Here is a 23,016-nt window from a genome sequence, read left to right as displayed (position 1 = left end):
GTTTAGTTTCATTGTGTTTTGGTTTAGTTTTCCCTGTTCTGGTTTGCCTGTGTTCCCTTGTTAGTTTCCTTGGTTGTTAATTAGTGCTACGCATCTGTTCCTGTTTCTGTTAAGTGTGGTTATTTCCTGATCTTCTTCCCTGTGATTCTCCTACGTGTTTATTACAAATTTACTATTAAAGACTCCTTAGTTATCCTTTGGGATCATGCGCTTACTACAGCGTACACAGTGCCCGACAGGTTTAGGGTTAGTTGTATGTAACTTTGCATAATATATAGTTATTACTATAGTAATAACATGTAACAAGGACAATGATATCATAAAATTACATTACATTATTAGTAAAATGTGCCACAACTGTCTGTACAATTTTGACGAGTTCTCATGGCATTTGGTATCTGTTGATCTTTGACTGCTGACTCATATCTGGTGAAATAATTGCTTTGTCAAAAAGGTTTGTTCTGATGGGGTCGTGGTCTGCTGGGAACAAAATAATGGAAAATGTAAATACTTTAACTTTTGCACTGATTGTGGTCAAAATGTTAAAAAACACGATGAGCAGAAAACAGACAGGGTCTTACAGATGCTTTTTTATTTTATGTATCTACATTCTAATGGAATGCAATGTAACATTCATGCTCTAGATTGTGTCTCTGGAGGAGCATATGAGCGTAATATTTTACATGTAAAGACAAGTACTAACACACAAAAACAAAGATACATTAGAGAATTTCATACCAACTCAGTCCTGAAATATGACAGTGGTGTACCGGATTAGTTGAATGTACACCAATGAAATCAAATGATCAGCGACCAACCTTGGAGCAGAAGTGTCAGTTCATCCAGCAGAATCTTAATTGTTCACTTTCAGCACAAACAGGTTGTTGGCAGTCAGGACAAAGAGTCTCTCATTAGTGGCCCTGAATCCAAGTACGGGGTCATTGGTGTCCAGGTTGGCTACCTGTTGTTTGGCGACCTGCCCGACCTGCCGACCCTGTTTCCGGTTGAAGAGCACCGTGTCGACCGGCAAAGGCTGACGGTAAATGAAGACACGTCTGAGGCACTCACAAAGAGCTGTGTAGGAGAAGTTTGGGGCACAGGTCGCAAACTTTTTATCACGTTTTGAAGCCTGAACATAACCTAAACGTGGGATAAGATGAAAGAATGAAGATTTATAAGAACTCTCATATAAGATCTCACTGTCCAATTAGACATTACAAACAAAAAAAGGAAAATCACTATCAGAAGGAAGTTTAAGAGACATTTCACAGTGTTCACAAACAGCTTGTCTTACCGAGTGCATTAAAAGTAGAAATGTGCTCCCATATATTGTTGTCCTGGTTTGTACGGGTCTGCCACAGCAGTGCATCGACATCGTGCCGTAAGCAGAAAGCAGGCATCTCAGAGGGGTCAATATGCACAGAGAAAAGGAACTGGTGGCTTCCTAGGCTCACCTAAAGGTCAAGAAAAGGCATGTAAAGAATTCAAAATGATCTGTACATCTAACACTAAACACACACTTTAAAAACACTACCGTTTAAAAGTTTGGAGTTGGTAAGATGTGTTTGAAAGAAGTCTCTTATGCTCACCAAGGCAGCATTTATTTGATAAAAAAATAAAGTAAAACAGTAATATTGGGAAATATTATTACAAGTTAAATTAACCTATTTCTTAAAAATTCTTACAAAATATTTTTAAAACGTAATTTATTCCTGTGCTGGCAAAGCTGAATTTTCAGCATCACTACTCCAGTCTTCAATCACATGATCCTTCAGAAATCATTATAATATGCCAATTTGCTACTAAAAAAAACATTTCTTAATATTATCAATGTTGAAAACATTTGTGCTGAATTTTTTGTTGTTGCGGAAACCATGTTTATTTTGGATACTTTGTTGAACACAAAGTTAAAAAGGACACCTTTCATTTGTCTTTACTGTCAATTTTGATGAATTTAATGCATCCTTGCTGAACAAGCATATTAAAAAAAAAATCCTATTGACCACAAACCTTTTAACAAAAGAAAAGGAATCAGATGTGTTCAAATTAATTATTTAGATTTAGACTTTGATAAATTGGTCTAGATAAGTTTTGCATTATGTACACATTTAAATGATCTACAACATTGTCATTGTTAAAGCATTTGTAAAATGACCAATTTTGTCTATACCTTGTTGCAAAAAAACCCCCCAAAAAACAAACAAAACTATATTCTCTGTGCTGTTGCCTCTTTAAGATAATATCTTAGTAGATATAAAGGCTGGCAAGCAGAATGGATGTGAATGGATATTGAATTCTTTTGAGTCAGTTATTCATTGTACTGTCTGTCTATTATGCTGTCACTCTAGCAGAAAATGAAATGAGAAAGAAAAAGATCTTCATACATATTCTCATAAAAAGATCCCATTATGGGGTGCCCATCTGAAACGACAGCAGGATTGAACCATTAAGAGTAAACAACAGCAATGCAAGATGGTGGCAGCTGTAAGTCAATCATTATAGTCACGGACATGATGTAAAATGTCTCTCTAGTTATGAATCACAACAGTCTTCATGTTGTACTGAAAATGATAAGCGCTACGACTTCAATTCTCAAGTGACGTTTTTGTACCTCTGCTTTTACACTTGTCCTAAAATCCATTTGATGAATGCTAGCTGTCAACATCTCCTTAAAAATTCAATTTTTGAAATCTCATCTCTCTTTGCTCACTAGTCTAACTGCACATTAAATTCAAAGCAAATATGTGACGATCGATATTCACAAGTGGAGACAGCTTCATATGATCAAATGCCTCTTAAAATTGCCAACACTTTCATTCAGAAACCTATTCAGATTAGGTCTGGAAATAGTTTAATTGCTGATATTTATCAATGTAGATAGGGAATGAGTGATGCTACTACAAGAAATATTTGGATGTCAAAAGTATTAATTATTTGGTTTTGGCATCCAGAGATTAGAGTTGAAATGACAAATGTTATGTCCTTGTATTTCAAAATGAACAGTGAAAGCTCTATTTTAACCAAAGTAAGCTGCCTTGAGCTGTACTGCATTCACAGAAAACTGCCTTAAAAAAAAAAGGCAGCATCCTAACTGAAACATCAACCCTCTAAATAAGCAGCCATGCTGTGTGATGTGTGCCACACAAAGCAGCACTACAACTTCCAAAGTTTTGGAAGATTTGACTTTACTTTGGACACTTATGTAGCAATTTCAGCTTAAAGGAAAAGTTCACCCAAAAATGAAAATTATCCCATAATTTACTCACCCTTAAAGGGTTAGTTCACCCAAAAATGAAAATTCTGTCAGTAATTACTCACCCTAATGTTGTTCCAACCGCGTAAGACCTTCGTTCATCTTCGGAACACAAATTAAGATATTTTTGATGAAATCTGAGAGCCGGCTCACTCCTTCATAGGCTTCTAGGTGACCGAAACTTGCTGGCCCAGAAAAGTTATTAAAGAGATCGTTAATATAGTCCAAGTGACTACAGTGGCTCAATCTTAAGTATATCAAGCGACGAGAATACTTTTTGTGCGCAAAAACAAACAAAAATAACGACTTTATTCCACTATTCATTTCCTTCTCTCTGGGCCTCGAGTTGGTTCAAGTAGTGTTTTTGCGCAGCGCGTCTGTGTTGCACGTCACCACGTAGGCTCACTATTGGCCGACGCTGGTCATGTGTGTGATGCGTGTGACGTACGTTGCGTACGTGTGATTGCGTTGCTGCGCAAAAACACTACGTGAACCAACTCGAGGCCCAGATAGAAGGAAATGAATAGTGGAATAAAGTCGTTATTTTTGTTTGTTTTTTTAGCACAAAAAGTATTCTCGTCGCTTGATATACTTAAGATTGAGCCACTGGAGTCACTTGGACTATATTAACGATCTCTTTAATACATTTTCTGGGCCAGCAAGTTTCGGTCACCTAGAAGCCTATGAAGGAGTGAGACGGCTCTCAGATTTCATCAAAAATATCTTAATTTGTGTTCCGAAGATGAACGAAGATCTTACGGGGTTGGAACAACATGAGGGTGAGTGATTACTGACAGAATTTTCATTTTTGGGTGAACTAACCCTTTAAGCCATCCTAGGACTCTTCTTTCAGCAGAACACAATCGGACTTATATTAAATAATATCCTGGCTCTTTCCAGTTTTGTAATGGAATTGAACAGTGCCCGAGCTTTTGAATCTCCAAAAAGCGCATCCATCCATCATAAAAGTAATCCATACAGCTCCAGGCGGTTAATAAAGGCCTTTTGAAGCGAAGCGATGCATTTTTGTAAGAAAAATATCAATATTTATAACTATAAACTATATTACTGCTATTAAACTAATCACTGGTTTCTGGCACTGGCCATATGCGCGTTCACAAGAGAGTTGAGTTCCGGTGGAAGGATGACTCGGGAACTATTCAATGCCATTACAAAGCTGGGAAGAGCAAGGATATTATTTAATATAACTCTGATTGTGTTAGGCTGAATAAATTTCAAATAAATGCTGTTCTTTTAAACCTATTCAAATAATCCTGAAAAATTACGGTTTCCACAAAAATTAAGCAACCCAACCGTTTTAACATTTATAATAAGAAATGTTTCTTGAGCACCAGATCTGCATATTAGACTGATTTCTGAGGGATCATGTGACACTGAATACTGGAGTAATGATGCTTAAAATTCAGCTTTAACATCACAGGAATAAATTACATTTTAAAATATATTAAAATAGAAAACAGACATTTTAATTGTAATAATATTTAACAATATTACTGCTTTTATTGCATTTATGATTTAAAAAAAATGCAGCCTTAGTGAGATTTATTTTTAGAAAACATTTAAAAAAAAAAAAATCATATTGTGACACAGTGGTGGCGTGTAAGGAGAGAATGGGGGAATATTTGCATTCTGTCCTTTTTATTTTTAGGAACTCAGGATCATTACCAGAAAACTAGGAAAAAAGGAAAATAAACCACTGTTGTAGAATGAACGAGAACAGAAATCTGAGAACTCAAAACATAAATATGAGAGGAGGAGGAGGAGCTGAACAAGGAACAGGTGGAAATGAATCCATAACCATGGAAACAAACAAGGGCATAATTGAATACCCAAGGCTGGAAACAGAAACAAAACAAGAAATGAAAACCGAGAACACAAGAACTGAAATATACTGAATATAAATACATCCCAAAGACAAGCAAACAGAGGAAAGACGTATTTATGTATCTTCATTGAGCAAGTGCAAAACATCCTAAAACTGAATTTGACCAAAATGAGGTTTCTTAAAATCATAATGTTGCTGCCTGCCTTTTGGAACAACTTTTGCAAAAAGAGATTAAGTCACTTACGTTCTAGTTATCTACTGTCTCCACTCATTTGATAAAAAGTCACACACAAAGCCAACCATTCTAGACACTGCGAGGGTATTCTGAAATGTTTCCCTGTATTGTTGAGAGCAAATGTAACTGACCCCATGATGTACACGTTTATGCCGTCAACAGCAGCACACAAAGAGAACAGGAGGTCATATAATGAAACACGTCTTAAAATAAAGGCCCTTAAAACCTCTGTTTCATTATGTTCAGAGTCACACTTGCTGCTGTTTGGTCTCTCGGTGAGAGGTCGAAATGTTTATGGCTCTCCACAAATGGGCACCTGGCTGTGCCAGAACTGCTTCACAAGAACATCACACAGTCTCATGATTAATTCATGAACGCAGTGGTTGTGAAAAGCTCAACAATAAAGATTTTTTTTTCTGCTTGCCTGCTTGGCATGCAAATATTTACACTGCCCTACCACAAAAAAATCGAAACATTTGATGTCAGGCAGCTGATTAACTTGGCGTAAAATTTTTAATCAGCAGAATTAGTAAAAGTAAATGATAGGGTTGGGTAACAATATATTTATTTCTCGATTTTAATCTATTCTCATTTAGAAGTACTGATATCGCTGTCTCAGCTTTCAAAATCTGTAAATTTTATTATGAAATTCAAACGATAAATACCGTTTTGGCGCTCTTTTATGTAGTGCAACAAATTATATAACGCCTTTAGTTCAAGCAAAGCGACATAACCTGATAATCTCTTCCACTTTATTGTTAGTTATAAGGGATGTATTAAAATACTTGTATTCAGGCTACAGTTACTTTTTTTATTGATTACATGTTATTCTCACAATGGCAGTCAAATATTAATAATTGACTGATTCTCTCTACTACTACTATATCTTTTAAATTTTCTTTTCTAAATGCACCTATACTGCTTGCATATACGTTCAGAAGGTCTTCCAGGTTTATGGAATTGCACATAGTGACCAGCCACTAGTCATGTGACTATCACTGAAAACTGAGACCCACAGCATATGATCACTGGATTTAAGTACAGTAATCATTTCACTTTTAATAAGTGTTTTCTTAACATTGCATATCTAATCAAGTCCTGATTAACATTTATTATTTCAATTATCACTCAGTTTCAGTGAGTCATTTAACCATGCATTAATATCTTTGTAAGGGTTTTGTCTTTTAAATACAATTAAGTACAAATTCTTCACATCATTTCATATTTGCATACAATGCAGTGATTCCCCAACTTTCTTGTTAGCTGACATTTCTTTGACCTAATATATTTACTTGAAGTACCCCCTGAGATTTAAGCCAATACAAATATAATTAAAGCTGCAAGCAGCGATGAAAAGGGCCCTCGCACCCGTGCCACCGCCACCCGGCGCCTTTAGGAAAACAGAGCACGGTGGGCTGTATGTAAATAAGAGGACTATGTCAAAGTAATTTGTATTTGCCACACTTCCTTGTTAAAGTAATTTGTATTTGCCACACTTCCTGCTACCAGCAGGTCGCGCTATTGCTATAACCGAATATGAGCATGGTCATGTGTTCAGGACAGGACTCTTATCAAACGTGAAGTTTGGGGCAGATTGGACATCGTATGCCTGAGTTACTGCAGGCTGTCTGTGGTTGCCTAGCAACATCGGAACTGCAAGCAGTACTGACAGAGAACTTATCTGATCATGCATAAATCACCAAAAGGCCGAAATTGGGTGTACGTTTGTCAGGCCGCCGAGGGCACACCCTTCGACGAAAACTCAAGATCTACGCAATTTAACGTCGCAAAGGCCTTAAGATTACACTCACCAAATTCAGGATCAGATCAAAACTGTAGGAGGAGTTTGTTAAAGTACAACATCAGGAAATGGCAAAAACTGCCCAAAATCTGACAGGAAGTTCAAAATAGCTGACTTCCTGTTGTGTTTAGGGCTATGCTCCAAGAGACTTTTTTGTAGGTATTGGGTCATTACATGCATGTACCAAATTTCATACCTGTACGTGAAACCAGGAGCCGGGGCAAAATGTGGGGGCAATAATTTACCGAATTTGCCCCCCCCCAATTTTGAAACCCATATCACACGTAAATTTTCACCACTTCTGAAGCGTGTGCAAAGTTTCATGAGTTTTCGAGCACGTTAAGGCCCTCTAAAAAGCAATTCACTTTGGAGAAGAAGAAGAAGAAGAAGAAGAATTAAAGCTGCAAGCAGCGATGAAAAGGGCCCTCGCAACCCTGCCACCGCCACCCGGCGCCTTTAGTAAAGGCCTTAAGATTACACTCACCAAATTTGAAGAGGATCAGATCAAAACTGTAGGAGGAGTTCGTTAAAGTACAACATCAGGATATTACGAAAAATGCACAAAATATAGGAGGAAGTTCAAAATAGCTGACTTCCTGTTGTGTTTAGGGCTATGCTCCAAGAGACTTTTTTGTAGGTATTGGGTCATTACATGTATGTACCAAATTTCATATCTGTACGTGATACCTAGAGCCGGGGCAAAATGTGGGGGCAATAATTTACCGAATTTGCCCCCCCCCCCAATTTTGAAAACCACATCACACGTAAATTTTCACCACTTCTGAAGCGTGTGCAAAGTTTCATGAGTTTTCGAGCACGTTTTGTATTTGCCACACTTCCTGCTACCAGCAGGTGGCGCTATTGCTATAACCAAATATGAGCATGGTCATGTGTTCAGGACAGGACTCTTAGGCGCCGTTCACATATCGCGCCTAAAAACGCGTAGAAAACGCTAGGCGCGCCGCGTTCTCATTTTTCCAAAGCGCTAGGGCGGTTGGGCTCCGGAGGCGTCTGTCGTTGCTAAGCGTGGTTCTTGTCACGTGACCTACGGTGCGCTTGCGGCATTCTGAAAAGTTGAGATGTTTTTATCTCGATGCGGCGCGGACGCGCTTGGAAAAAACGAGCGCGTCGCACCGCGACCGCGTCGCTTCCATTATGAGCGCGCATACCGCGCGTCTACATTTGAAATAACGAACTTGAGCGCGCAAAAGACGCGATATGTGAACAGGCCCTTATCAAAGATGTGAAGTTTGGGGCAGATTGGAAATTGTATGCCTAAGTTACTGCAGGCTGTCTGTGGTTGCCTAGCAACATCGGAACTGCAAGCAACATTAATATTGAACTTATCTGATCATGCATATATCACCAGAAGGCCGAAATTGGGTGAACATTTGTCAGGCCGCCGAGGGCACACCCTTCGACGAAAACTCAAGATCTTCACAATTTGACGCCGCAAAGGCCTTAAGATTACACTCACCAAATTTGAAGAGGATCAGATCAAAACTGTAGGAGGAGTTCGTTAAAGTACAACATCAGGATATTACGAAAAATGCACAAAATCTAGGAGGAAGTTCAAAATAGCTGACTTCCTGTTGTGTTTAGGGCTATGCTCCAAGAGACTTTTTTGTAGGTATTGGGTCATTACATGCATGTACCAAATTTCATACCTGTACGTGAAACCTAGAGCCGGGGCAAAATGTGGGGGCAATAATTTACCGAATTTGCCCCCCCCCCCCAATTTTGAAAACCATATCACACGTAAATTTTCACCACTTCTGAAGCGTGTGCAAAGTTTCATGAGTTTTCGAGCATGTTAAGGCCCTCTAAAAAGCGATTCACTTTGGAGGAGGAGGAGGAGGAGGAGGAGGAGGAGGAGGAGGAGGAGGAGGAGGAGAAGGAGAAGGAGAAGGAGAAGGAGAAGGAGAAGGAGAAGGAGAAGGAGAAGGAGAAGGAGAAGGAGAAGGAGAAGGAGAAGAAGAAGAAGAAGAAGAAGAAGAAGAAGAAGAAGAAGAAGAAGAGCAAAAACAATAGGGTCCTCTCACCATCGGTGCTCGGGCCCTAATAAATGGAGCAAAAACAATAGGGTCCTCTCACCATCGGTGCTCGGGCCCTAATAATATTAAGTTAACGGTTCTCTGATGTCAGTTAATGGTCACATGGCATGCAGGTAAATAGCTTTTTTAGTAGTGTTTTATTTTTATTGTTTTCATTTTTAAATTAATTATTTTTCATTTAAAATGTTTATGATTTAATTACTTAATAGCCTGGGAAACCCTGACATAATGTAATATTTAATGCACTTCATGTTGTTCATTACAAAGAATGGAATATATTTTCTTTTTCTTTGCATTTTTATATCAATATGGTACAAGATTATTGAACTCAAATCAATGTGATAAACACGTTAGGTCAAGATTAATCTAAAAGTAATCCAAAAGTAGTCAGAAAGAATACATTACCTTAAATATGTAATGTCATGGATTACGTTACTAACTAAAATTGTCATGTAATTTGGAATCAGTAACCAATTACAATTTGTAAGTAATCTACCCAGCTGCTTGCCAACACAGAGTACTGATTTTACAGTATTTTCATTGCATTTTTAATTTTTTTTTAAATACTGAGCAGAGAAACCAAAAGAATATGAATAAAATTAGTTGGCTTAGCAAACAGACATTTCTTTCAGTTATTTTTATGCCTAATTGTGCCTGTTAAAATGTATTGTATTGTACTGTTACTTTCACTGTTCATATTATTGCTCGATTGAATTCTATTTTTAATTTAATAGCACAGTGAATATTTAGAGATGCTCCAGCAGGGCTCAAGCAGTCAGGAGCAGTGAGTGATTTTCTGTCTTTGTTGTTAGATTAACATTGAGGAGAAAGATTAGAGATGCACCGATTGCAATTTTCTTGGCTGATTCCGATTTCCGATTTTCTTTGTAAGTGTGACCTGGCTGCCGATACCAATTTTGGCTGATTCCGATTTTCTTTCAAAAAAACTACAATTGACAGCATATACAAACAAACATCTACTTTTCTTCAATGCAAAATTTTATTTTCATAAAAAAACAAGTAAAAAGTACAGAGCCCCTGAGGGGACCTTTGCAAAAAAAAAAAAAAGGACTTTCACGTGCGCACGAGAAACTAATTGCGTGCGCACGAGAAACTAAACGCGTGCGCACGAGAAACTATCGCGTGCACGAGAAACTATTGCGTGCTCACGAGAAAGTTTCGCGTGCTCACGTGTTACAATTTCCGGTTTGGTTAGAGTATCATTACTACAAATGTGGGAAAAGGGATGAGATGAGAGTGCGTGCTTGGAGCATGCCTCCAGAGATTTGTCTTATTATAGGGAGTTTGCATTTGAGATTGTTTGTGGACTGTGCTTAAGGCCGTGTGTCCACCAAAGCGTTTTTAGCCAGCTGAAAACGCTAGACGCTCTGCTGAAAACGCCTGGCTGTGGGCGCTTGAGAGCGTTTTGGCAGCGCAGTGTTTTTTCAGTTGAGACGCTTCGTTGCTATGATACAGAATATATCCGCAGCACAGTTTACTTGTAACTGAGTTCGCAGATAATTTGTTTCATACTAAAAATTTATTTTTCATTCATTTTGTTTGGTTAGCTCTGCTGGTTGATGTCGTTGTATAGAAAGAACGTTGTGACAGTTGGTCGGTGTGGTTTTAGTCCCGCCCCTCCTCCACTGTGATTGGTCGGTTGGGTAAAAAGTGACAGTGATGAGCGCAGCGTTTTACCCAAAGTTGAACATTCTTCAACTCTCGGCGACCTGTAAAAAACGCAGAATGCTCAGCGCTTCAGCGTGAAAAAGACGCTCAGCGCCTCGTTACGCTCATGGCGTTTAAAAAACGCGGCGTTCCCATTGAAAACAATTGAAAAAACACGCCAGCCGCGTGGAAAAACGCTTTGGTGGACACACAGCCTTACTGTAAGAAAAAAAAAGCATGAATATCACATAAATGAATATCAGGTCCCACATCATGGATTACATAATCAGAGAGTAGCCTATTTCTTTTCGTTTTGAATTGTTTCGTTTAAAGACATTTCAAGCTTTCTTCAGATGTATTTCTCATGTCTGTGAGGCATACACTGAGTTTCGGTTAATTTATGATGAGATGCGCTCCAGTTCACGTGCAATGCAAGACCTCGGCGCGCTGGCGCCTCCATGATTATATTGTCTGCTATATATTTGCTTCTTATTTATTAAGTACAGGCAATTGGTTGATGAAAAGTTTATTAAAATTAAGATAAAATTGATACAAAACGAAATTCACTTTAAAGAAAGGCTTTCTACAAAACAAAACTTAATTAAGTGGTCAAAATCCATTAGCGATCCATTCCATTCTGAATAAACAAACAATGCAGTTTACATGCTTCATCCTTGTTGCATTATTCATTAAGATAATAGGGCTAATTAATAAATACATGCACAATTATCCGTGAAATTGATAAATGTTGCAGATATGTTTTACTATGCACAAACAAAAGCCTTTCAACTTATGTGTGCAAAATTCAGAATTAAATAATTGTGCAGCAATTTGTACAAATAGAGAGTCTGTAGGCCTACTATGTGCTGGGTTGTTAATCGAATTGAATCGTGAAGAGTTTGTGTCAATGCCCAGCCTTAGTAAATGATTAATAGCATCACTGGAAAAAAATCGTACATTTTGAAAATAAAAATTAGTCTTTAAAATAATAAATGAATAGGAAGAGTTCACCCAATATTTTTAATTAGCATCATTCCAAAAACTTTTTCAATGTAAAACAAAAAATATATTTTGAAAGTCTCTAAGGTCCAAGTTTCTAATTTTTTGTTCCACAAACTAAAGTCATACAGGTTTAAAAAATATATATTCAAGTGAGAGCTGATGGGTTAATCGTTCATTTACTACAGATCTCATCTCAAATATTAAAATAACCATCCACATCATTGCATCTCAAGCATTTTTTGGTTTATGTTTAACGGAAAAGCTCATCTCAAATGGTGGTGATGAGCTCTTGAGATACACATCATTCAGATATACAGTAAATGTCAAACCCTCTCCTTTACTTGCTGCTGTCATGGCTTCAGTTGAAAGATGAGTGTGTGTCTCTAAGAGGTGCAACTCTTCAGGAACACAAAAAGTAATACAAGTTCTTTCAGGTCTGCTCACGCACCCACTAAGGGGAAACAAACATGCAGTCTGAAATCTCTGAAGAGGTCGACATGGGCAAGGCTCTCCTCAGAACCTGGAGAGAGGCGGCTTGGCAATCTGTGAGAGAGTGCACTCAGGGAAAGGTCAGTGTGTTTCGCTGCATCTATGCAAGTGATTTAGAAGTGAGAAGGGGGGTCCTACTGGGAATTTTATTCTATGGCAAAAGAAAAAAACAAACATTTGAAAGCCTTTACAAAATGTACTGCATGTACAGGCAAAAGTGAAATCTAGGATGAGAAGACCTATATTGAGTTACAAAACAAAGGCAGAAGACTGTGATAATAATGGATAATAATAATAATAATTATTATATTAATAATACTTTTATTGTATTATTATTATTATTATTATTATTATTATTTTTAACAATAACAATAGTTGAGTCAAACCCTTTGGATAAAAGTGTTTGCCAAATGAATATGAAGACTAAAGAGCTTTCATTTACTAACTATTCATAATCAGGTGTAATTAGGCTTTCATTCCGTCTTGTATGAATATGTACAGTATAATCAATCCATATACTAAACAACTAGAGTGACTTGACTTGATTATCACAGCTGTACCGATAATAAAAGCCAATATTTGTGATTAAATGAGTTTTCTGGCACAAAATACCTATTGAAATCTAAGTAGTAAGCCATCATAATACTACTATCTTTGTTTTCAGCCACTTCACTTTTAGGTAACTGATCCCTTGATTACATGTCAAAGAGACAGTTAGCGCTAGATTGTGCCGAACCATCAAGTGCAGGAATGTTACTTGAAGCACAAGATGCCAGGAGAGAAAAATCAATATTGCGTTTCTCTTAAAGCACATCATTAGCCTCTTATGGGAACTTGAACAAAATAACAGCTGTGTTAGGTCAGTAGCAATTTAAACATTGATCTGAAAGCAATGAAATCTTTACAATCACACCAGATTAAATGCATTTATTTATTTTTTAAGCTACTGCCACAATTTTCTAAAGCAGAGCCAACTGGTCCTGTAGGTGATATAGGTGGTCGCCCAGGTCACCAACATGCCAGGGGTCCATAATAAATTCATGAATCTTCCAATATTAAGATGCTTAATGCTCAATTTAAGCTAATAACGAAATGTTAATGAAATTAAATAAATGTAGTTTTCCCACACTGTGCCACGCTGTTTAAATTAAGGTTTATTATCTAAACATGCATAGACCTCAATCACAGTAGTGCAACCATGGTCTGGACAATTATTTACACCTAAAATGATTATGTGAAATATAACTTACAAATTACAGACAACATCTGGACTTTGAAGCCCTCCCCATTTAAAGGACCTATGTTTTATGCTAATTGCCATTCTACCAGCCTATAGAGTGCAACAGTGCCTGCCCACTTTTTCAGCTGTGTTGGTTCCAGAATTATTTTTTCCATTAATTTCTCCCATAGAGATATTTTACAGTCTTTGTTAAACTGTTATAAGCAGTGAGCCAAACCAACTAACTACGAGGTGAAGCACAACATTACAAACTTTGAGTTTAAGCAGAAAAAAAATATTGACAAAAAGACAATGTGCAAGATTAATGGCTTTATTGAAGGAAAGAACTCCAATCCCATGAACCACTGCAAGCAAATAAAACAAATCGATGGAGAAATATAAAACTTTTCATTTAAAGTTGATTATTTCTGTATAAATAATCTTACATTTATTTCAAAATGTAAACGTATACACCTATTTAAGTATTTTGAGAGCGAGGGGAAACCGACTCAATTACATCATTTAGATTGCTTTATGAGAGTGAAATCTTAAAAAATGCTTGGTTCTTTCAACCCAACTGTTGGGTTTAAAACTGTATTTAAAAATGTCCATATTTGAACCAAACATGGGTTGAAACAACCCCAGCATTTTTTAAAGTGTGTGTTTTCTCTGGAAGCTCTGTGTTTTGACTTTCTGATTAGCTGAAATTTCGGTACAGCATCATGGGCAATGTAGTTTTTCACCATTAATTCACCTGTTAAAAACGATTTAAAAAACATACGTTGAAATAATATGAACAGATAGATTCAGCAAAAGCGCATACCATCGAATGACAACCTCTAAACTCACAGTAGGCCTGTCTTTAAAAGTGTGTAAAAGTTATTTTTAATAATTATTTTTCATCCGAGACCCGACTGTTGCACTCTATTGTGTTTCTATGGCCTTACCACATGGGTGGGCTTCAGAGTGGCACCATCAAAGCGCATCAGTGTAGAGCTGTCCTCCGGAAACATGTCACAGTCCTCCAGGTCCTGAGCATTGCAAGGGGGCTTGTCCTTTTCTGGGTTTGGATTCTATGAAGTCAAATCAGAAACAAATACTAACATTTTTGAAACTTTTCCCAATGCCTTCATGATTTATTTTCACTACTTTTCAAATATATTTTATGCATACATTTTATAGTCATTAAATCCTAAAAGGGTCATGACACTTGAAATCATATTTTGACATATAAAAGGTCTTTCTACCATTAAAGCATTCTGCAAGTTTAATAGCTTAAAACGTCTTCCTCATTATAAACCAAGCATTTATTTAATCAAGCTCCAGAAACAGCTCGTTTTGATATTGGAAGACCTGTGACATCACACAGGAAAATAGATTTGCATATGACTGCCTCCAGAGCGAAACATTGACAAATACGCCCACTGACATTCAGTAACTTAATGGTTGACATTTGCTTATATTGGATGCGAGCATCACGTCAAAAGCAAACAGAACCCATTATAATCACGGACACCGTCTACACTGCATACAGCATACAGATGTGCGTTCAGTTTCTGACATACTCCACGCACATGAGTCTGTCAACAACAGGACAAATGGAAGAGTGGAAGATGGTTTAAACATATTGTTTGTGTCTCTGTTTTTATGGCGTCCCGGATCGTGTTGAAGGATTATATGTTTGTTCGGAGCATTTTGTTTTGTTAGTGAGGGACAGTGTAATGGAGAGTTTCAACTTTTGTTGAAAGATGTAAGTCATCATTGGATCTGACAGCAGTGGCATCACAAACCATAAATTAATGATTTCATAATGTTTTGTAAGTGATGGTTTTATATGGATAACGTTTTCAAAACGCTTTCTCACATGCAACAGCAAGTGAGTGTTGATACTGTTTCCTATGCCATGATGTTAGCCAGTCATAACAGTGGCAGTTTACTGGCAAGCCTTAAAGGAGTCGTCCCTTAAAAACGGCTGATTTCAGACAGAAGATCAGAATGAAGGTTGAAAATAATGGAAATAAAATTGCATATGCATATACTTAATTAACATTATAAGTGTACCTCAAGGAACAAATTAAAATAATAAAAAAACATGTCATGTCATGACATGACAAATGATTCACATTTAAAGTTATGATAAATCTAAACAAAAAAAATATATATATATACAAATTTTCCAAAAATGAACAACCATAGTCCCACAGCTATGGTGTCCTTCCCACCAAACTGAGCAATTTTGCCCCAATAAAATGTGTTTCAAAAGTTATTGAAAGAAACTGACCAGGTCTTCAGCAGTGAGATACGAGAGTTTCTGCTGGAGCTGCGATTTTTGTTCGTCATTCATTAGATACTCTCCTCTCCGGTTCCCCAGAACCACCTCGGACCAGAGTGGGCCTTCACTTCGCTTCTGTAGACTGACCTCCAAACTACACACACAAAAACTCCAAATAATTACAGATAAACATGGTTGAACATCTTTTCATAGTGCATCACAAAATTCTTCATTCTTCTGGATGAAGTTTAAATGATTTCCTATTACATAGATGACTGAATAAAAACACATTTTGGTGTTGATAATTCAGTCATTCATTAAGGACTTGCTTTTCAATTTGAACTCGATGTACAAGTACTATTAAGTATGGAATATTTCCAATCTATTTAATTGCATCTGATGAAAATAATTCCTTTCAAATATTCCATTATATTGTATATGCCTCAAACAAAGGCCGCTTTGGGTTCCCATACAAATGCAAATGACTTTTACATTGACTGTAAACACAACAGACAGAGAAAACATAAACGCACGTATAAACACTCAAAACAAAACCCAGACGGAGTCCTTCTCACACACTCAAGAGCACAAGAGGGGTCATCAGGGGCCTCTTATTAAAATCAAGGATCTGGAAACATAGACGAGAGGACAGAGAACAATGTGGAGGGGTTGTTTGTGTCTCCGGAGGAGGTGGTGAGTGAACGAGACGTGAGATGATGTTTATTAGAGAGAGGAAGACACAGCGGATGAAGGGACGGATGTGGGAATTCAAATCCGATGAACAACTAACGCTCTAATCGTGTTTTTGAGAAATGACTAGTTGTTAAAACCTTTCAATTCTTGATACGTGATGAATGTGTACGGAGGCACAGTGACAACTCACACCTCTCATAAACATTCACCAATGTGGGCGGTTGTTCTCCATATGCGTTGCTTCAGCTCAACATTTGCCAAAATCCTCTTGTGCATATCCACAATATATTTAGCCTTTGTCAAGACATAATGTGAAACTTCATAAGCTTTAGTAACATTTTTCAGGTTTGCCATTACTTTCAAGAAAATTCTGTCGTCCTTTATTCACCCTCAAGTCATTACGACCAGTTTCTTTCTTCAGTGGGACACAGAGGAAGATGCTTAGCAGAATGTCCAGGCTGTTCTTTTCCATATAGTGACCAAGGACTGTCCATCTCCAAATAAAGACATAAAAGTAGTCCATACGACATTAAGAATCTTGTCCAGTCGGTTAAGTAGTTCAGATTTTAAAATGTTTCCAGAAATAATATTTATCACAGAGTCCCACAGATGACATGCAGAGGAAAAAACAAGATATTGCGGCCACAAATTAAGAATTTGTTTCCACTACTTATTTAATTTGTAACAGCGTGACAACAACAACGTGAACACGATTTACCTGAAATAAGGGAACAAATTAATAAAACATGGCCAAAATAAACACAGCCAAAAATTAATAAATCATGGAAAGTAATTCTTAATTTGTTGCCACAATTTCTTGCATGCGTGAGCTTATATTATATTATACTAACTTGTATTAAAAGGTTAGTTGACTCAAAAATGAAAATTCTGTCATCATTTACTCACCTTCATGTAGTTCCAAACCCATAAGACTTTCATTCATCTTCGAAACACAAATGAAGACATTTAATCTGAGAGATTTCTGTCTCTCCATTGACATGCTACACAACTACCACTTTGTCACTTCAAAAAGTTCACAAAGAGATCATAAAACGAATCCATATGAAAATTCAATCTGTTCATCATATAAAGTGATCGTGTCTCTTCAGAAAATTTGGACTAAAGCAATTCAAATGGATTAGTTTTACGATCTCTTTATGAACTTTTTGAAGCGACAAAGTGGTAGCTGCACGGACCGTCAATGGAGGGACAGAAATCTCTCAGATTTCATTAAAAATATTAAAATTTGTGGTTCAAAGACGAACCAAAGTCTTACAGGTTTGGTATGACATGAGGGTGAGTAAATGATGACAATTTTAATTTTTGGGTAAACAAACCCACTTTATAATAAACTTTATATTATGCCCTTTTTTTTTTTTTTATTCTTTACAAAAGTTTAACTGCAAAGTTTTTTTCTTTTTCTTTTTGCTTACTGATACTTCCAATACAATCACTTTTTGCAATTTTGACAAAAGCTCATCTATGTTAGCTGACTATATAACATTATTGTGGATATGAGATTTGAGAGGTATATTTCATTCTAAAGTTATTCTCGTCTGTTCCTCACACAAAACTTTTGAATGGCTTTAGAAGACCTTTAATTTTCTGGGTAAAAAAATCTTTTAACAAACCAACAATTTGTTGCGCCAACTACTATCAGAATATTTTTACCTCTTATCATCTTGAATGGTCCAAGTGCTGGCCTCAGGATCTACAGGCGCAAACAGTTGCCCATCCAGCAGCGGTGCATAATCTCCTACTCTGACACGTAGAAAATCAACGGTGAGCTTGAAGTGGATGTCATCTTTGGTGGTGCCTTCAGGTAAACGCACACAAACAGTCACATCCTCTTCTGTTTGCTGCCAGAAGTAGATGGGATCTGTGATAGGAACAATGGAAGAAGTGACACCTGATACAAAGCAGATGTTTATGGATGAATGCATAACTAAATTTTACAGATACCTGGTAGACTTACACATGATTTTTTGTTAAAACAGGTAAGAGACACTACAGACAAAGATTTTCTGAGTATATCTTGAAAACAACTCTGTAAGTGATAAAACAACAACTTCTAAAATACTGAGACTAAGCTGTATTTTGTTATGTTCAATTTCATTGTCTATTAAACATCATTTAACTATGGTGAACTATGTGACTGTGCGTAATACAAAGTATGAGTTCGGAGAATTCTAGGTCACTGTGACACTACTGCAAAAGATGACAAATAAAACATGTATATGCATGACATTCTGTGTCAATTATTTAGCAATAGAAGTAATAACTCTGTGTGCCCTTTTGTTGAGAAAATCTAATATAATTGGAAGAAAAAGCCTTGTCTACATGCTGTTGAGTTCTGATGATGTAGTTACTATACAGCAACAAACACTTAAATATAAAGAACATAAGAATTCTTATCTTTGGATCGGATTTGGATCTGTAAGAGTTGGTCAAATGAGGTGGTGAAGCCTAGTAGTTAGAGCTCAAACCCCCAACTCAAGTTGCTCCTGGGTGGACTGTGGTAATTGTGTACCAAAGGTCACTTCAGATAAAAGTATGAGCTAATTGACAAATTTGTAATCCGACACGCTGGATGAAAACCGAAGCAATTCTCGACAATTACATTTTCTGCTTTTCCAGAGTTATAGCTGCAAGCAGAAATGACAGGAGACAAATACACATGTGGCACAAAAACTGTAAAGTTAAGTAGATTTGTTTGGTTATGGCACCTCTGGTGGTGGTTTTATAAAGTTTATTATATGGTTTTAACCAGTAGGTAGCGCTGCCAGGCAAATTTAGGAGGTATTCTCAGGACGATGTTGCAAACCTTTGTGTCAATATACAGTACTTTTACAGTAGACTACTTCTTTTTAAAGAAATTAATACTTTAATTTAGCAAAAATGACATTAATAATGCAACAAAAGATGTCTATTTCAAATAAATGCTGTTCTTTTGAACTTTCTACTCATCAAAGAATCCTAAAAATTCCTCAAAATATTAAGCAGCACAACTGTTTTCAACATTGATGATAATAATAATAAATATTACTTGAGCACCAAATCAGCATATTAGAATATCTGAAGGATCAATTGACACTAAAGGCCTCTGAAAATTCAGCTTTGCCATCACTGGAATAAATGACATGGTAAAATGTATTCAAATAGAAAACCGTTGTTTTAAATAGTACTAATACTTCACAATATTAATGTTTGTACCGTATTTTTGACCAAATAAATGCAGCTTTGAGAGAGATAAATGAGCATGAGAGAATATGGTTGCGTACATTTCTATTGATCACACTGGCATCCAGATGATGTAGTTGAGCACACTTAGCATTTTAAAGAGCTGATTCAGGTGTTTGGATCACAGTGATGGATTTATGCTGTACAGCCCCAGTAAAGTTTGCCAGATCATGTTAATCTGCAGCATTCTCTACAGCTTAAAGTAGCACTCAGAACAAACCTGCAACATGGGGAAATCGCACAATGCAAACTGCATTCGGCACAGATTTTTGGCCATGTTTCTCATTTTAACTAGTGAATCGGGTGATGGAATACAGCAAGTGCTAATATACAACACTATAAGCAGGCTAAAATTCATTCTAACTGAATTCCTCACAAAAGTTTGTGGTAGTTGATCTCTTAATCAGAAGTCGAAGGTAAAAAGAGAGGTGGATGAGGAAATAAGGGTCGGAGACTCACCCACGCACAGTCTTAGATGTGCTGGCAAAACCTTATTACTGAAATTGGAACAATTTTCTCAAGCCATAATGCTGCTTTAGAGTGCGATGAGGACTGAGAGCAGCATGCTCATTATCTTCTTTTGTTGCAGGTCTAGTCAACTTGCGCCTCAACCAGATTCTTGCTGAGCAAAACAGGATAATGAAGAGAAGGGCAAAGATATTCCGTGACACTGCTAAATCACTCTGACTGCGTGTGTATAAAGGGGACATATCATGGAAAAAAGGATTTGAAATTTGAAAGGATTTGCTCTTTTTGAAATAAGAGTTTGATGTACTATGTAGACATGATGCAAAACTCTCCCCTAAATCCAAAAAGCAAAAATGGCTTGTTAAGAAACATCACAACCATAAACACATGCATCTGCCCACATGAGTATTTAGCAGCTTTTTTTACACCGATGACCTACAATGTAACCGCCAATGTCAGTAGATCTGCAAAAAGGTTATTCACTCACAATAGAGGTAAGTTACATAATGGAAGTCTAAAAGTACAGTAGCAAAAACTGTATACTCTTTGTAATACTACAGAAATAGAAATTGCGAAAATGGTCATAGGAAATGTGATTATTGATTTAGTTTAATTACTGACATAAGTGAACACTGAGGCTAAATATAAAATATTGTAAAAATATTGTCTATTTATAGGGTGACAAGTCATGTCTGTTTGTCCATGTTTTCATGTCACCATGTGACCAGTGAAAGGGTTAATTAATCACAATAATGGTCATGTATAAAATAAAAGTCTTAATTCTAAGGGGTAAAGAGGGTGAAAATTGATTTTTTAAGAATAAAAATGTTAATTTTTTTTAACATTGTTTTAATTTGTGTTCCATGGATAAATGGAAATTTCATGTGTGTGTGAGTGAGAGAGAGAGAGAGAGAGAGAGAGAGAGAGAGAAATAATTATTAATATTTGCCAAAATCGTATAGATTTTGTCTTGTCCAAAAAGACTTCTAATTCACACTACATTGATTCTCCACACCCTCTGATTACAGTGTTCATCATATATATACTTAAATATATATATACGCTTAAATCAACACACCATCAACAGAGTATTAATGTCTGGTGTGCGTGTGACCATTAATAGTCTTTTGTGGCTAAGGAAGGTCGACCTCTCTTTCTGAAACAAGCTAATGCACCTCCATGTTATCTACCTACCAATGGAGACTCTCAGAACTCTCAGCCTCTTAAAATGAGAGAGAGAAAGAGGAAGAGGATGAAGCGAGATCCCTCCTTTATGTCACAGAAAAAAAAAAGCTCAAAGGGAGCACAGGAAACAAATGGCCTTTTAAAAGTTCCCTCTCTCGCAGGTTTTCAGATGACTAATAATACAGGTGTTAGAGAGAAAAACAGGAAATGAGCGAAAGAGGACATTAAGATAATTATCGATATGTTTGGAATTTTTGTCGTAAGCTTTTGGTGAATTCAATCATTGACTATTTTAGGATTGCTAGAAAGGAAGAATTCAAACACAAAAACTCTTGTTTTTTAAGTGAGGACATAAACAAATTGTGGACCGGAAGAGACTCTACTGTCCAAGTCTGAGCACTACTAATGAAGCAATATTTGCAATTAGCACTCACTGGTATAAAGAAAATGTCAAATGATAATGAAAACGAGGTGCTAGTTCGTTCAAAATGCCAGACCAATTTCATCACAGAATATATAAATAAACATGAACTGCTTGTCACGACAGGATTCAATATATGATATTGTAGCACGAAAACTTGCTATTTATTAAACCTCATTCTATCACATAGAAAATAATTGAAATATATTTCGTTCCAATGTGTCATGCAGCTGCCCTGTATTTACATAAAACAAATCAGCCTACTTTACATAAACTTTTTCCAAAATAGAAAAATAAACCATTTTGATGACCACTGCAGTAGAGAAGCGCATGGTCCTCTCCAGTCCTCATCATAGTCTATTTGAGGAATTCTATTCGAATGATTCTTTCTGATGTTTCTATGGATACAAAAAGCCTCTGATTCTTGATTCTATGAAAGTGCACTACCTCAAGACTGCAGCACTTGAGAGTTTCTAGTTGGATTGGGGACTACTTCAAATGTCTTTTCTTCCAGGCTTTCAGGGTTCTGTCAAAGTGCAACCTAGAGTGGTGGTGAAACTGTACTTTCTAGAAGTTCCTGGGACTATTTCAGATTGTTTTGTCTATCTGAATGTAATGTTTATTACAATATGACCTTCTGTTTCCCTGACAGTTGGTTCTCACCTGAGGTTTCCACCTCCATATTCTCAGCAGGTGGTTCTTCAAGCGGAAGTCCGTCCACCTCAGTAAAAGTGAATGGCTTCTCTGAGGCTACAACGACTCCTTTACCCTGAGGCTCCACTGCAGCATAGTGGGGGACACACTTGCCCTTCATCATCCTCCTCTTCCTCATACCATACTTCCTCTCCTCACCTGTGAGAAAGAAAGCACTTTACTAGCTGTATTTTTCTACATTATATATTTTTCCTTCTTTATTTTTTCAGCACCTCCAACCCAAAATGATATCTTCAATTTATACAGCTAGCTAACAGCTCAAAAGTTTTTACGATTTTTTGAAAGGAATTAATACTTTTATTTAGCAAGGATGCATTAAATTGATCAAAAGTGACAGTGAAGACATTTATATATTTACTCTGAACTTTATATTCATCAAAGAATTCTGGAAAAGAAAATGTATTGTGGTTTCCATAAAAAAAAAAAAAAAAAAAAAAAAATGTTTACAATATTGAT

At 36.7% G+C, this 23,016-nt stretch overlaps 1 protein-coding gene across 1 annotated transcript in view; it reads right to left on the bottom strand.

The window, feature by feature from the left end:
- Positions 1-575: 575 nt before the first annotated feature.
- The window catches only part of nudcd1 (NudC domain containing 1), a 28,259-nt gene continuing 5,818 nt past the window's right edge, over positions 576-23,016 (bottom strand). Inside the window, exons 5-10 of the mRNA XM_084131234.1 lie at positions 22,510-22,698; positions 18,204-18,411; positions 15,849-15,993; positions 14,515-14,640; positions 1,295-1,454; positions 576-1,140 (exon numbers count right to left, since the gene is read on the bottom strand). Of these exons, the coding sequence (XP_083987360.1) occupies positions 854-1,140; positions 1,295-1,454; positions 14,515-14,640; positions 15,849-15,993; positions 18,204-18,411; positions 22,510-22,698 (1,115 nt within the window). The 3' untranslated portion in view covers positions 576-853. The remainder of the gene's footprint in view (positions 1,141-1,294; positions 1,455-14,514; positions 14,641-15,848; positions 15,994-18,203; positions 18,412-22,509; positions 22,699-23,016) is intronic.

This window comes from Abramis brama, assembly GCF_963993115.1.
Source record: "Abramis brama genome assembly, chromosome: 12".
Lineage (NCBI taxonomy): Eukaryota > Metazoa > Chordata > Actinopteri > Cypriniformes > Leuciscidae > Abramis > Abramis brama.
This window is presented reverse-complemented; position numbering and strand designations above follow the sequence as displayed.